The 17,794-nt window shown below is 38.8% G+C and overlaps 1 protein-coding gene across 1 annotated transcript in view; it reads right to left on the reverse strand.

Annotated features, from left to right (window-relative positions):
- The window catches only part of ghra (growth hormone receptor a), a 38,897-nt gene extending 21,639 nt beyond the window's left edge, over positions 1–17,258 (reverse strand). Inside the window, exons 1-2 of the mRNA XM_084728693.1 lie at positions 16,301–17,258; positions 1,416–1,543 (exon numbers count right to left, since the gene is read on the reverse strand). Coding sequence (XP_084584819.1) covers positions 1,416–1,539 — 124 coding nt within the window. The 5' untranslated portion in view covers positions 1,540–1,543; positions 16,301–17,258. The remainder of the gene's footprint in view (positions 1–1,415; positions 1,544–16,300) is intronic.
- Between the last annotated feature and the right edge of the window lie 536 nt (positions 17,259–17,794).

Raw genomic sequence — 17,794 nt, forward strand, 5'->3', positions numbered from 1 at the left:
GTTGCCGGGATGTGGGAATTATTAGAGTATGACACATCAAAGGCCTTCATTAATTGACACTCTGGGAACTCTGCCTCTGATTGGCTAGTTGCCTTGAGATTTTGGCATTCTCATTGCTATGCCTTAATTGGGCACAAAAAGTTTGAAAACCACTGATTTAATCAATCAGTTATCATGATAATCTTTTTTTTCTCCACAAATCAAATAATAATTTGCTGTTTTATGTGTGATTTTATCCAATCAATGTCCTGAGATAAGGAGGTTAAGAATTAAGTTTAGTTTTGCACTGAAATCCTCATCAAAAACTGAATGACATCTCAACTTTAAGACATGACAGAAAATCCATATCCTGATATTTCCCAATTTCAATTTAAAGATAAGAAACACGGTTTTCACGCCACCAGGGTGTGCACAAATGAAAAACATGCCTAAAATAAACAGTGTATGTATTCAGTATTTTGAAGAACAGTCAATTCATATATAACTTTATGCAAACTGAACCACACCCATGAATAATAACGTTTTTTTAAGAAAATTGGTGCTTTTCCAGCTTCCGTAAGTAGAATCCCTCATAATGTAAAACCCGGGAATGCAGACACAGCAGAACCAAGGACAGACGGCAAAAGTTTTCGAGACTCCCTTTGACAAAGTCAGCTGCAGCATTGATCCATTCTGTGAAACTGCTGCATCTTGGCTGTGAGGATTTCTTTAAATCATGTGCTGTTCTAGCACAGGTAGACTTAAAATAAACAAGAATCTTTTGGCTAAGGTTGCAGGGATGCACACTTTCACCCAATTCCAGGTGCAGTGGCTTCTTCAGCCATTAGAGGAAGATGCCAAATCAGCATTCTCTGTCAGTGTTGTCACTGGGACTCTGAGCATCAATTGTGGAAATTATGCGGTAAAAGACAGCACAATTAATTTTAAAATTCCTCTCTTGACCACCTGCTGCTTGAAGTGCTTCAAGCTGTAAATTATATTGAAATGATAGTTTGGCCTGTTTTCCCAGTCACAGCATTCTTTCACCTAATTATTTCAAATGGTTCACTGACAGCTGGATTAGCTGGCCGAACATCCTGCATAGTCCTGTCCCTGGACTTTGACAGAGAAGCCACAGCCATATATTTACCCTGGCTCTATTGATCACCCGCCTGTTTGACAAGCCAAAGCAGGAAAGTGCGGCGTTTGCTCAACAGTGAACATTTCCACATGTATCTGAGCAAACACAGTATTCTGCAACTGATGTCTGACATAAGAAGTGATAACAAGTGTCAACAGTATGTTGTGCACAGAACCTGAATCACATTTGTTAATGTTTGATGAGATCCATGTAGAGAGATTGATAAATTGTCTGAGGAGTGATTTGTCTCTCATCAATCTATTCCTTCTACTAAGTGAAAAGACCAGTTACCTACCTGATGATGTCATGTGGTCCCGGTCCATTAGAAACGCAGATCCTGGGGCAGGCAGCCAATCCAAGGAGGAAATTAGAACAAGGAGCAGGAGATTGGAGGAAGAGGAGGACGACGAGACAGCCATGACGCTGGGGAGGGAGACAGGGGGGAGAATGAGAGAAGGACGGAGACACAGTGATTATAATTATCAGTTGGACTCCATGATGACATGCCCATGTGAAAAACCCTCCTTCCCTCCCTCCTTCACTCTTTCTCTCTCTTTCCTTTCTCTCTGGCTTGTGAGCACAAACTGAGTGCCATTTATTTTCAGCTGGTACATGTGAAACCTAACACGGAACCTGGCATAATTAATTATCATGTCAGTTTGCTGCTGCAGCATTTGGAGGTTGAAAGCATGAAGCACGCTTTTCAGTGTAGATGAGTTTATACTCGTTTGAAATTATTTTGTCATTTGGTTTATGAGCAGTAATTAATAGAACTGTATCAGTGTAACTCCACACGTTGTAATACGAAACCTGCATTTAGAGCCAGACTGATACTAAGGAGTAAAAGCAAAATAAGGGAGCAAAAAGAAAATTCTTATATCAATATATGGGCCAATATTCTTTATTTATAAAAATCCAAAATGACAATAGAGCACTGAAACAGCAAACATTCACTCATATTATTAATAATTATAAAAAATATAAATAAAAAGACACAAATACAAATACAAATACAAATACAAATAGAACTTTGAAAAATTTTCAAATATTCATAAATGCCTGCCTATAAAACTAAAAATTTAAAAAATAAAAACAATCTGCATTTTGTACTGTAAAAATTTAAAAAAAAAAAATCAGACAACATATACATCAGTAAAGACCGATATAGCAGTGCTAGACCAATACCAGGCTAATAATATCAGCTAACCGATAGGCTGTATGTTTAGCTGTACCTGCAGTTACAGATTCTTTTGGTCATTTGGGGGGCAGCAGAAACAAACTGTGAACACTACACTGACTCCTTAGCAGCATTTGAGCTGATATGACAGAAAAAGAGTTTCTTAATTACATTAGGACATTATTTAGAAGACAGGGAGCAACATTAGCACACATTGGCTTTGTGTTCAGTACTTAAGTTTGTTATAGATAATTTATTGTCCTGCAAAATACGAAATTTGTCACACATGCGAGCACTTAAGGATCAACACAAAACAGCCACAGGGAAACACAGTATACAGTAAAGTCACAAAGAAAAATTAAAAAAAAGTCCATATTTGTCAGTTGTGCAGTTTGTTGAAGGACAAGATGGCAGGGAGCACACAGCTCTTACTGTAGTGTGCCTTTGAACATATCAGAGATCTGCAGCCTGATAGAAGGACAGTGAAAAATGACTTCAGTGGGTAGCTGAGTCTATTGCCAGAGCCTCCACCAGCTCTTGAGAGACATAGCTGGCTCTTTAGCAGTTACAGTTGAGTTCTACCTATGGCTTATAAACATTTCTGATAGTTATTTAAGCTACAAGGTACACTCCCCAGACGTGTAATCTGGGTCAAAAGGTGAGTAACCATAGTACTTACAATTGCGAGACAGGTCTAACACAGCTTACACTCCATCTAAGGGTGGGTTTTCAGCATAAAAAGAGAACATGTGCCAGTTGGAGTCGGGCTGAGTTATTACTCTCTTGGACTTGAGTCAGTGGCGGTCTACTCTGAACACCTGATGAAAGTCCAATATTCACTGTCCTATTAATTCTTTTTTGGTCTCCACCAGCTCTTAAAGAAAATATCTACCTCTTTAGCTGCTAAATGCTCCACTGTTTTCACCAGCTAGTCGATAACTGTGTTTGTCTGCAATCTGGTGCTGGGCAGGTAGTATACACAGAGGGGAAAAACTGCCAAAAACAAAAACCAAAATAGCTGATAGTGTACACAGTAGGGAAAATGCTGCCAAAACAGCTGTCTGTTGCATCTGGAAACAAGACAGATGAAAGCAGTGAATCAATAAAGTTGCCTGCCTCAAAATCTAAAAAACAGAGCAACACTATGAGTGCCACCTTTCAAATTACATAAAGCCATATAATACATTGTTCATACAAAATATTAATCATAGCAGCTTTAAATTTCTCAAATCAAAATCAAATCAGTTCCACATTAAGAAGTAGTCACACGCTGTGGCGAAATACAGGACAATCTAGGAAAACTTCTTGGCAAAATTTGTACCACACCAACACAGTAACATTTCCCCTGAGCTTGACTCCCCTGAAAAACTAGACTTGAATTTCCCAACAAAACCTTTAACACAGAAATGTGGTGATTGCCTCTGTCAACCAGGCCATTTTTTCAACAGTACGACCTGTGATATAGAATAAACTTCCTGGTCTATAAGCTGGTGTTGGCGGACAAGTCCTGCCAGTCAAGTCCAACCTCTAAATATAGGCCAAACGTTTCTGTCCGCACCCTTGGCTATTTACAGCCGAGTGTCTCCACAACTTTGCTGGGCAGCCAGCAACCCCAAACGAGGAGGCTATGTTTCTGAGGGCAACACTGCCAGTATTATCCCCAGTACTGGTGTAGCCTGAGGACAGAGGATATTCAAGCCTGCGAGCCAGGGACCTGTACGGCATATCAAATTCTCTTGTACATTTTATGGGAAAAGAAGTTTGGGCTCCATGCCTAGAAACAGTGAGCCAAAAGATAGTTTCCCAGCATTTTTACTTTCATATAGAGTGACAGCCCCTGAGTAACTAAGTGGCCACCTCAGGCATATTTTCAGGACTGACAAGCTCGGATAGAGCATTGCAAGATCTAGTGCCAAAAAAATGCCTGGGCAAAGTTCATATGAGTGTTTGTAAAACAGAAAACACTGGCACCTTTTTACTGTAAGAATGCTCCATTTACTGTGGATTAGATTTACTGCAGATTAAAACATAAAACTCTGTAAAGTGCACTTACAGCAGAAACACACAACCAAAACAAGGCACAAAAAACATAAAAACAAACTCAACATCTTTGCAAAATTTAAGTTTGTTACTTGATTGTAAAAATGGTCAACTTGCAGAGTAACAAATGTCCCTGATGCACTGAGTGACAAAATTTAGCATCAGCATAAACATTTAAGGAGAAATATGTAATATACTTACTGTACTAAACAAAAAATGAAATTTCATCAGAGGTTAAGGAAAAATGTTTAATAGAGACTTCTCTGACAACAGTATATTTACTTTTAAATTTCTATTCCGGGCCATAATTTCTGTTTTTGTTTGCCCATTTCATGTTTATTAGAGTTAAAATTAATGCTGAATGTTTGCAGAGTGAGTGCCTGTTTATGAGTCATAAGACATCATAGATAATCTTAGAATATTAGTAATAATTAACAATAATAAGTAGTAGAAGGCATAGGTGTTTATAGCAGTTAAATTCAGCAATATGTTGGTGGAGTCTGGCAGGCGGTCAGACAGGCAATCACTTAACTCAGAGTGTGTATTTTAAGAGCAGTGGTCCTTAGTTTTCTGGATACATCTAACAGCGTACGACTCGTCATCGCATGTTATCGTCAGTTTACAAAGTTGGATGCGTCTTGCACTCCTGAAGTGTTCCTGCAGCCTGCTTGAGCTTTCCTGAGTCTGGAGAAGAGGGAAACAGCTCACTTCGACCACAGATTGTATATTAAATAGGACTTTATATCAAATAGGACTATTTAATATACCATCTATGGCTCCAACTTGCTGTTTGGACTGCAGTACTCATTTTTTCAATGTGCAACTGCTACAAATTGCCCCTTCAAGAGCTAAAGACGAAATGACTTCTAAATCCACAGCATACCAGGAAAGACTCCAAAGGACGACATAGCTGCTAGCGAAGTTGTCATGGCTGCGTTAGCCAGCTTGCTAGAACCAAATCAGGTTCCTCTGGCTCTTCCAAGTGCTCCTAATGGCATAAGCAAGAATCCACCATGCCCAAATGAAAACAACCAATCTCCAATGCAGCTTCTGATGACCTAGGAAAGAGAGTCAGCAATCGTCTGTTGTTCTCCAGACTAACCCACCCCAGCTTTAAGTCAGAAGTGTGTGTCTGTCTATGTGTGTATGGATGAATTCCAAGCAACAGAGGCCATACAAGGCCAAGTTATACAATGCAAGAATTTGTGGCAGAGAGCTGTAAAGCAGCAGGCTCATCTGGCCTGACTAGAATGCTCCATTTACAAACATTTACTGCTCATTTCCCGCACTTGACATCCTGCCCAAATTTGTCCTCTGCTTCTCTCTGACCCTAATCTGTCCTTCCAAAATTACTAAAAACATCTAATTTTCCTCTCCTGATCAGAAGCTAAATTTACCCTCTAATAAGTACTTTCAAATAAGTTTCCTTCCTTTTCTTTTTTCAAATGTTCTTTAATTAGTTGAGGAACCAAAGCACTGCAGCGTAAAAGAAGGCCAAACAGTCCCTCCGCTCCAACATGTGGCCTCATGTTAACCCTAACATTAGCCCACCCCCCTCTCTCATGTGAAAGCGTCTGTGAAAGCCCTGGCAAGGTTAGTGCTTCATCTCCATCTTGTGCACATTTCTCCCCCATTCCTGTCCTCCTCTCGGCCAATTACAGGCTCCTAGACTTGGAGGAAGGCTGCCTAAACCTAAACCAATCAGAAAAGAGGGAGGCTCAGCCCTGGCCTCCTGGGGTCCCTTGGTAAACATTTAAGGCCTCTGTGGTCAACCTTCCTCCCACTACCTCTGCCCTAAAGCACACACACACACACACACACACACGCACACACACACATCCATGCAACATCTTGACTTGGCACCCCACTGCCAGCACCATGCTTCTCCCATGTTTCCTCAAATCTCGATTAATCATCTGTGTTTGTTCAAAAGAAGCTGACAAGATGGGGAGGAGGGGGGTAAGGAGGAGATGGGGCGATGGTGTGAGGGTGCAGCCAAAGAAAAAGAAAGGTTAGGGGGTGAGAGGTCACATAAACTCTGTGTTAGTGTCTTCTATAGCTGCACAAGAAAAGTGTGCACACACACATAAGCAGAGAGATGTTGCAAGCTCAAGTTAAGGAGGTTTCTCCAAAGTTAGAGCAGAAAGCTGAGGTGTCGTTATTGAGAACACAAACTTTCCTTTATCTAATTTGTTAGGGCAAATCTTCTTAATCTGGAGTAATTGCAGGGGAGGTTAAAAAGAGGTTTAAGTAAATACGTTTAATAAGTAAGGTAAAAGTTGCTCTGAGACTTGCAAAGCAATGAAGATGCAATTTTGTGAGGAGTGTTCACAGAGAATGGCATCCATTTTGATAGGGAAGAAAAGAAACAGACGATCATCAAGGGAACACAAAGCTTATCTTACTCTTGAATTCAATTTAAATATAGTGGGAGATATTAGGCTCCTTTGAGTCTAAAAATGCAGTTTTGTTATTGACTGTGCATGACAGAAAAGCTTAAGACACACTATGTGAAGATTATAAAGGGCTCTAAATGACATAAATGTCCATGGACAAAAAACACGGGACACACTTCTTCAAAGTTAAGTTTCTGTACTGAACTTTTTTAATACTGTAGTTTCAATATATACAACAGCTTTGGACACCGATTTGGGAGAAAAAGTTTTCTTAGTATAACAATCTAACATGCAGTCAGTCTTTGTTTTCATGCTGAGGTACTGTGTCTTGGATTGCTGAAGATAAATTATCAAGTGCCTGGATGCATTTATTGAACAAAAAGTCAGTACTGTACTAATCCAGTATTTCATGATTATCTATAATAACATTACATTATTTCTCTAAAAATACAATTCTACAATTCAAGCTTTTTTTTTAAAAGAATAACAAAATGGTTTCTGAATTTTTCTTAGTGCCCTTAGAGGTACCCCGTAAAGTTTATGACCACTTTTGGCACTCTGGTTACGTTCAGATGCAGCTGGAATCACAGGATCATGAGATCATGCGATAATCCATCTTGCCAGGCTTCAAATTATGCATTTGTGTCCACACCAAAAGTGGTGCAGCCAATCAGTGTCCAAGGAGGGACTACTGGCAGCTAGGGGTGTGGTTTTAGGTGTGACGACTGTGAGAGGCATCAGTCATATCAGAACTGGAGAGTATCTGTTCACTGAAAGAAGAACAAAGAAGAGCACTGAAGGCTTTTCTCGATGAAAAACATGTTTTTGATCAAGAATTTGATTTACCAACTGGCTCCATTTGCAGTGACCTAACACACCAGATGGCTTGCTGCACAGAACGAAAGGATTCTTGCGTGATCTTGTGAATCCAGCTGCCTTGCAGGGGAAAACTACTACATCATATGATTCATTGATCTGATTGGTTGAAGTTAGCCTGTTTGTTTCGTGCACAAGAACAAACATTCATGCACGCAGGTTGCTATCGGTTTCACATTATTCCAGGAAGTGTAGCCGTATGCCGACAAATGGCAGTGAAGACCAACTGCTAGCACATAAACATGAATGTAAACAATTATGGGTGAGAATCACCACAGACCCAACGACACAATATTATGACCATTCATCATGATACAATAGTAAGTAAGTCAGTGAGTATTGGGATGACCATATTGGGATGCCATTCATTCCTTTTTACAACTGCAAAGTACATCCTTAAAGAAAAACTTTGTCAACATCTGTTTTATGTAACAAGATAAAACTTTGTCTGTTCATCTAACCTCAGTCAGTTTTATTGCTGCAAAACCTATTATAAAAACCTATTAATCCTGAAAAAGCAATTGATTTTATACAAAAAGTTTCATTTGGTTTTGCATGTTAATATTTTATACAATGAAAGTTCGATATTTAGTATCTGTATCTGTATAAACAATGAGATGTAAACAAAGATCATTACAAAAAAACTCCCCAGGGCACCTTAAATTAAATATACATGGAGAACTTTTTACTGTTTGCACATCAGTGTTGTGGTTTATGAAACTTTTTTCTTATTCTCACTGAGCTGCAAGTTAAATATCTGAGATTAACATATATAGTAATGTACAAATGCGCTACCACAGTTATTGACTTTAACATCCTGAAAAACCTGAACAGTAGAATAGAAATTATAATCTGGAGCATGCAGATGTTTGCTTTTTGATGGAGACTAGGCTTATAAACACTGACATCATACATTCATTAACATTATAATATAATTACATCCATGCACAAACATAGTAAATGCACACAGAAAAATTCGGTTGCCCCTGGGATGGGATGGGATTCTGACCCCATGCTGTGATGGAAGCATTCACAACCCTAAATTAGCTGTCAGCACCAATCTGTGTGAGACACTAGTGTCAAACAGGTCCACACACACATGTAAAGATAGATGGAATGTTATCCTGTGGTTCGGAGTTAGGATAATTAACATCAGCCTCTATCCTTTATCTTTTTTTTTCTTTGTCTCTGTCAACACTGCAGTAATATCAGAGAGTCATGGTGACAAACTGAGTTGGTCCTGAGGAAATGAAGTGTAACGCACACGGAGTGTGAGAGAGGTGCTGCTGGCAGAGGTGAGCAGCAACGTGCCACAGGGGGTAAAAACAACATGAACAAAGACCCTCAGAGGAAGTCAAACATTGCAATTTTGGGCTGTCCAGGATGGAAGTAACCCACACAACTGCAAGAGAACTGTGGTGGAATATATGATCATCAATTCAAAACAATCCTTAGACCTACGACGCACTTAAACACATCAACTGCTGGCTGGTTACACACACACACACACACACACACATACATACATATATATATATATTTGACCAACAATGTGTTGGATTTTACAGTCGAATGAGTCAATCAGCTTGTCAGTCTTGACAGATGTTGCTCCTAAACTAGTTATCTTATATTATATTATCTCATACATGATCAAATAAAGATTTGACCGTGGCTCAACATGCATATTGTCGCTGTCCAATGAAAAACAATTATCTTCAAAAACTTTTCAGGCGCTGAGAAAAACAACCATGCTTTCAGCTTTGTGTCAATACATTTACAGATGATCCAGTGGCTTTGTGAACGTTTGGCTGGCTTAAGACATATGAAAAGTGTCTAAACTCATAAATTAGTATTTCCTCCTTTAGTTTTAGCAAAAAATTCAAAATCACCACATTTGGAGCTAAGCGTTTTTTACAGGACAGCAATCATGATTGCATATCTGTATACAACATCATTCATTTGATTGAATAATAACTGACAAAACAAAAAGTAAACCAGGGTGGAGATGGTTTTGTCTTTTTGAGGTAATATATAGCAAATGGCATAATCTTCACTTTAACAGAAGTTGGTCATTGAATGCAGGCATATTTCTGACTTGGTGACCTACAACTCATTCACAGGGGCCCCTTCTCCACCCAAGACACCGTCTGAGGGCCCGCTCTCTCTATGTGCCTCTCAGACACTACCTTTAAGATTGTAAGCAAAATGTATTCCATGTAAATATAAAACATGGATGAATTGCATATTTAAAACACAAGCCAGTGGACTAGAAGGAGTCCTATCAAAAAAAATCTGCACTAACAAAAGAAAAACTGTGTTTAATGTGACAGGTGTGTAGGGAAAAAGTTATCTGCGCTAACACAAAAATGTGATACAATATTTCGAACCCAATAACTGATTACCTACAGGCACACTGCTGTTTATACTAAGACACTCTTTTCATTCAGCTTTGTTCCACTATATTTCCACTGGTATTTCCAGTTAGATGGGGCCTCTAGAGCGAGACTGAGGCAAATATACCTTTAGTCTAACAGGGTTTCAGCTGTGGAGACATGCAAGACTACATTATCCTTCCAGCAACTTTGTCAGGGACTCCTTGAGTCTTTGAATACAATAGTGTGACTGCAATGCCTCCCATTAGTGCAGTCCTGATCTTTCACTCACTCATATGCACTCTTCACTCTTTCTTTAGCCCTACTCTCTCATTTAATCCAGCCTATCTATCAATGCAAACACTGCAATGCCCCAAGCTCAAAGTGCTTATCTCACTGGACTAATTGAGAGCTAAAGGAGAATTAAAGAAAAATGTGAATCAATTTAGTATGACCTTGATAATTACTTTGATTCTGGTCACTGAATTACCAGCCAGGCTCACATAACAAACTCCCAATGCTATTCAGGTTCAGATTTCTCAAAGAAAGCCAGAAAAAATTCAACCAAAGGCAATCAACTATAATCATGGAATAAAGCCCAGATGAATAAAGCATGACTGTGACACCACAAGGACTCTTTAATGGCTGTAAAACCGCAGAGAGGAACAAGTGATCTGGGTAGAATGTGCTAACGTTAGCTAGCCTGTGGTGTAGCCAGTGTTACACCCCCATAGGAAACCATGCAAATATAAAAGATATATACACATAAAAAAAACATACCAAGAAGACATAACATTCAGCCATTGTGCTTTCCCATTCTTACATTACGAAACTTCAAACTGCTGCCTCCTCTGATGTGACTGTCAGTTTGAGAAACTGCTAAGTGCAGCACTTCTGACAAGCTGTCATCTGGAATTTCAACTCAAAACTACCTGAAAATGGCCATAGAACAAAAAAAAGGCTAAGAGCTCTGAAAAAGTAGGCCTGATGGACACACACCCATAATATAGTCTCTGAAGATTTTGATGGGTTTACAAAGACTTCAGTTTGAAATCACTTTAAGTTTCACATGATAAAATGGCAACTACAAGTGCTAGAAAATGAGAGAAACACGACTGAAGAGCATCTGCCATTTAACATAACTGTATGAATTTAAGTACAAACATAGTCCAAAACGGTTAAATAATGATTAACTACATCAACTAAATGGAACATATTTAATCACTATACTGGGGCTGCAACTAACGAAAATAAAATAATAATTTTTTATTGTTGATTAACTAGAACAGCCACAATGGCTATATGTGTAATAACTGATGGTACCTCACTTTGCCTAAAAGTTTTTCTATTTTCTTTTAAAATGTATATATATATATATATATATATATATATATATATATATATATATATATATATATATATATATATATATATATATATATACATATTACAGAAAAGGAAAAGAAAATATGATAATTTTTACCTATTGCTGCCATATGCAGAAATGCATATTGACTGCACAAAAATTTCTGTGGCTATATTCTTACTTTTTGCTGGGTTGGAGATACATCTGGGTTGCTTACTATCATTACCTCTGTCCAAAAACTTCGCAAGAGATCTCAAGTTCCATTAATTTGCCTACATTAAAGTACAAATAATTAGACTAAACTGTCCTGATCAGTAAAATAATTGAAGAATTTGAGGCGCATCGTCAACAAATATACAGTTTACTATATGCAATTTATTGATAAATAGATAATAAAACTTCACATAACTTACATTTTAGCATTCTTTCTTTCCTTTTTTTTAAAAAAAATATATCATAGTAGAATAAATGTATTAATTCTTAAAAGGGTGTTTATCATGAGCAATTTTAGAGTTTGGAATTCAGACGGTCAAAATGACCACTGTTGATTATTTTCTTGATTCACTGATTAGTTGTTTGATCTATAAAATGTCTGAAAATGGTGAAAAATGTTATTCAGTGTTTCCTGAAACTCAAGTTGACGCCCTCAAATGTCTTGTTTTGTCTACAACCCAAAGATATTCAGTTTATTGTCACAGATGAGTAAAGAAACCAGAAAATATTCATATCTGAGAAGCTGGAAATTATTATGATTATTTCAAAATAATCATGTCTGTGCATACAAATACACAAAGTTGTCCAAGGTCCGCTGTTGGGTCTCAATAATTACACAAGAATCATGCAAATAGATGTTCTGCCCTGGACCCTCCCCTTCACCATTGAGCTTTTTGTTTAAAATAAACAGAAATTGAGTAAACATGCCATAGACTTGAACATGAGGCTGTATGTCACACCAGACGCTGGTGAGGACAGGTGGGCAGAGCCCCTCAGATGTGAGGCGGGGCCCCAAAACTGCAGCTCAACCAGCTGCTCCTGATATGCTTTCAACTGTCTGATGCATTTACATGAATGCATTAACCTGCAGTGACAGTGCATGTATATGTGTGTTTATGTGTTTGTACATGCAGACACAGGTTGCATTTTTAACCTGCGTGCATGTGCGGGCTCTCAGGCATCCAGATCTGGCTGCTGGATGTGTCTAATGTCTCCTGCTCTTATTTCATAAGAGAGAGTGGAAAACTCAGAGTCAGCACACTGGCATGAGAAGAGCCTGTGCTGGAAGCGAATCAGGACACACATCTGCAAACCCCGCTACAGGCTGTGTGTATTGGAAGTGAGGGAAAAAAAAGTGGGTGCTTGTGTGCATGCGCGTGCATGCGCGTGCATGCATCATGCATGTTTGTACAAAATCAAGTGTGTGTATCGGAGTGGGAACAAGGAAGGTAAAGAGTGCAAGCAAGAGTCGAGGTCCAGCAGAAACAGAGAAAGTGTGTGCTGCTGTACAGATTTGAAGACTGATCTCTGTGGAAAACCTCTTCTTTGCAGCATTCCACGCAGGGTGTGTGCATGCATGAGCATGCAGCAGTTTGTCAAAGATATTAAACCAAAGTCAAATTTTAACCCTAAAATGTAACTTTTTCATCCATTACAGTTGCTTGACATTGGTAAAAATAACTTCTTGGTAATTTCAGAGAGAACTAGAAGAGTGCACTTAGTAGAGGGCAGATCTCTGCCAGACAACACTAAAAGAATCACCAACATTTTGATTAGTAACTATAATTCAATTACATTTTTTTGTCAATATCTGTAACAAATTACAATTACATTTATTTTTTAATTGACACATCACATATATCTAACTAAATGTAAATGGTTACTGTCCAACACTGTTCATACGTAAGCCTTGTTTTTAGCCTAGCAGTTGTTGATGACTTGCAGCCCTTACCGGCCGGTTAAGAGGAGTGAGGTGGTTTACAAATTTAATTTACTTTAATAATAAAAAGCAAAATTATCTTTCATGATGGAGTATAGAGGATGAATTTCAGAGTCTCACATCCTGGGGAAGAGGTATAAATGGTGGTACAATTACTTTTTGAGGACGTAAAGAATCACGTATGGAACTTTATATTGCATTTTTATGCTGCCACTCTTGTATCGTGACTGCTAGCACAATTAATCTTTTAAATAAAAGGGTAAGAGTAATATGAGAAACTGTGAGATACTGTGATGATAGTAATCAAAGTACACACTTCATGCCAACCCTGCATAAGTTAGTGCCCCACTTGGGCTGCCCAGGTCAAAAAAGTCTAGAAATGCTGCTGGTCAGTAGTCAGTGTAAGTTCTTTTTAGGATTAGGTATGAATTACCACAGTCACAAGAGGTCCTTGACCATACAGTCATTAATATGCTCAAACAATTTAGGCTGATGGGTCCAGTAGTTTGCCAGTTTAGCTGCAGACAAACTCCAAGTCACTCATGCTCACAAACGACTGTTCAAACTAATCAGAATTGAAAATCACATGTAAACTAATCTGGATTTAATGATTTACTTGATTCAGCATTTTAGAGAGTTCAATCCTATTGCAAAGAATAAATAAAAGTCCTGTATAAACCCACTCATTGTTTTAGAGGACTAAGTATAGACATGCAGCATGTATCTCTCTAATATGATCTAAATTCAGCTGTTTTTTCCCTCTGTGTCAGACACACACACACATCCTCCTGACAACACTGAAGACCAAGTGTACATGCATGTGTGTAACATCTAATAGTTTCCAGAGTGCTGCTGAGCTGTCAAAGGGTATAGTACATTGCAGCTGTATTTATTGTTATATGTGGGAGTGTAGCGAACACTGAGACTGGAACTAATGTCTCTTAAAAACTCCTCGCCGCATCTATTAAAACGTATCTTACTTCAGCTGCCTGTCGGATGCTATAATAGCTGTCATTATGCATGTCTCTCATCATGCCTTTTACCTGCTTTAGTACTTACTGAGCAACTGTTGCAACAACAAAATCCCACTGATTGTGGTTCAGCTATATTCAGGTGAATATTAACACACTGTGTGGTCTTAAAGAAGGGTTTGCTGAGCGGAAAACACTGCTGGCAAGTACAGCTGCACAATTAATCAAAATATTATCAAAACCACAATATGGTCAAGGGCAATATCCAAATTGTAGCAGCTGTAAATTTGTGATGCAAGTAAAATGTGAGACGACATTACATTATATGTACCGTTGTGCTGAAGAGATGCTGTGGCAATAATCACAATATGATTATTTTTGCCATATCATGCAACGCTATTGTCAAGGCTCAACTCAATTTACGAGACTCAACAGTGCAATAAAACCTTTTTCTTAAGGAGGTAATTACCCCACTGTAGTGTGCCGTCTATAGTGGCCAAGTGAGCACATTGCACCTCATCACAATGTGGTGTGCTTTCTGATCTAAGCAGCGGAGGAGCAGAGGGGCTCTCCTGTAGTCAGTTCAAGAGTCTGCACATCACTGATGAAGAACGACCAAAATGAGAGGAGAAGCTGGCATGAGAAGCAAACTTATTATATATTTTTGAAGAAGGGCCCAGCTGATACTGGAGTTCTGGGGCTGATGCTGATACAGATATTAGAGAGTAAAACAAATTCTGATATCAATATATTAGCCATATTAAGAATACAATCTACAGTATATAGAATATATACATAAACACACATTTTTTGCAATGATCCCTTAAAAGTGGTTAACACTTGTGACAAAGATATGTAATGGAAGCAGGATATGTTACAGTTTAACAATAAACATCACTGTCCAAAATGATATCAGGGTGCTGAAACACTAAAACTCTATTATAACAATTATAAATAAACTTTAATTTAAAAAAAACAACAACATATAGAACAGGGATTATGTGTAGGGCTTACAAATAACAAATAAAAATAAATTTAAAGTTTCAGAAGCATATAGGACAACACCTACACCAATACCGATTTAGACCAATATAGCTGTAATAATCAGGCTGATAAGATCAGTCAGGCTCATTTTAATAGTTAGACATTTCACCAGTAAGAATCTTAAACATGAACTGGTCCCAGTTCCTCCAAGAAAAAAAAAAAACTTTTTATATTCATATTAAAGTAGTAAGTGAATTAATTTGGGGTTGTGGATTGCTTAAGTAAACAAGCCAATTAAAGGAATCATCTGGAACTCTGCCAACTTCTCAATGACACTCAACATTATTTGTGGATTAACATTTTAAAAGAGCTAAAAGGATAATCACCACAGTTACACTGTCCATGTCATCTAATCATTTTATGTTACTGTCTACTGTAATATAATCAGGCATATTATGGTCACTGAAGCGATTATGGGTCAAACTGATTTCCATCCATGCATCAATGCAAGAGGCTGATTCAACAGTGAGGCAACTCCAGGATATTTTAGAGTACCAAAGGTTGAGCTGTATACTGGATTATTTAAATGCTTGATCCCAGTTTAAATGAACCAGCATTTCTAACTCATTCGATCAAATTGTTCTATTACCTCCTCGGGATTTGATATTTAGCAGTCTCTTATCTACCACAGGAGATAAGTTAACCAGGTAAGGAGGCAACATCCGTCGGGAGCAACCATGGCTGTCACTTCACCTCATCCATTCAGCGTCCAACTGCTTTTGAAACGCTAAAAGTTGCAGCGAAATTTGACACAATCTCAAGTTTATGACACTTTGACGGATGACGCGCGATATTAAGAAGCAGGCTGAGAATAATAAATCTTTACGATTGGCAGAAAAGAACTTGCAGTGAGCAGCGTGCAATGTAAAAGAAAATGTAATGCAATTCCAGGAAAGTTTCCCGAGTCGTGCTTACGCTGCCCAGAACGTGGGGTTTTTTTTTGGAGAAACGGATGAACACAGAAGGACACGCACTGCACGCTTTAAAAGACATAAACACACTTACTTGTGACGAAGTCTCGAAGTTGAAACTGCAAGGACAGCGCAGACAGACTTTTCACAACTTGGTCATCTGATGGCCAGCGTGAGTGAGCCCCAACAGGCACGAAAAGTCCTGCTTCTTCTTCACTTCAGCCTGCAGCTCGGCCCAGCAAAGACCTCTGCGATCAGGACTTTTCGCAACACCCGATCATTGAAATCGGCTCTGTGTCGCTTTCCTGGTGAAGATTTTTCTGTCCAATCTGTTGCTCACTTCATCATCCAGCTCACTTTCGGGGCTACACACACTGCGTAGTTGAGACGGTGCCAGTGTGTGTTTGTTTCAAATGGCGGTGAAGCGCCCTCATCCGCCAGCAATCCAATCTACTCCATTATGGCCACAGAGAGGAGAGGACAGCCAAGCAGAGAGAAAGACTGCCGGGACAAACTTCCAAAATAAAACCCATGCAGTAAAGCTCCTTCTGAGAGCCAAAGTTTAAATAGGGTAGCAAATAATCATTTTATTAGGCTATTTATTCTGAGAGCCATCGCCCTCGAGCATAGTTTAAACAATCTCGTTAGAGCTCATTATGTTTTCCTTAATTTTAAACCAATGAGTCTGACACTGAGGGTTTTTTAGACACATACGCTGACTTTTTGTTTTATGTTTTGAGGGAAAAACGCAGAAAAACATCATCAGGTGTCTGTCTGGACTTGACTAACGCCCCCACGACTACACGTGCAGACAATAATTAATTATAGGCTCATAATAAAGAAAATAGGCTCATGCTTTGTTTGCCTTATTTAACAATTAACATTATATTCAAACTTTGAATTACGTGTGTGACCATGTACATTTCTCTGCATTTTTCTTTACCGGTATGAGGTCAGATTGTGAATCTGGTGATGAAATTACACCTAATTATATTACCTTAAGTCTACAGGCTGCAGAAGACTATTTCCCTAATAAAAAGTTACTTACGCCATATGTAACCTGCATGCAGGACAAGTATGTTTCAAAGTTCATCACGATTGATTGTTTTGTCTGTTGTTCTCTAACTGCGAATAACATTCATTGAGAACCAGGCGGGAAAGAAGTATTTGCAGTGGGAGGGGCTGCCCTGTGTGCGACTACGAGCAGGCGCGCCACCGCGTACGTGCACTTGCATCTTACTGTAAACAATAAATAACCTTGCGTGGAAATAAAGCAGAAGAAACAATATGATCCATATGATCGTATATATTTAAACTTGCATCGAGTGCAGCTGCTGCTGACTCCCTTGCAGTAATTACGTGAATCCTGCGGCGCAGATTTCAGTCAAGTGCGCCCTGCCCAGTGCGTCTGGAGCCTGCCAAACGCAATTTTTGGGCCAGGATTGCCTGGCGCACTTGCACGTGTGACGCGAAAGAACACTTTATCATATAATATAGCTGGGTGTGTTAGAGGCTTTGACAAGCATGAGCAATCACATTCACTATTCTATCATCTTTAAACATTTATTGACAGTTTGGGAATCGTGAG

The sequence above is a fragment of the Lutjanus erythropterus genome, chromosome 10, assembly GCF_056507025.1.
Source record: "Lutjanus erythropterus isolate fLutEry1 chromosome 10, fLutEry1.hap2, whole genome shotgun sequence".
NCBI classification, from domain to species: Eukaryota; Metazoa; Chordata; class Actinopteri; order Lutjaniformes; family Lutjanidae; genus Lutjanus; species Lutjanus erythropterus.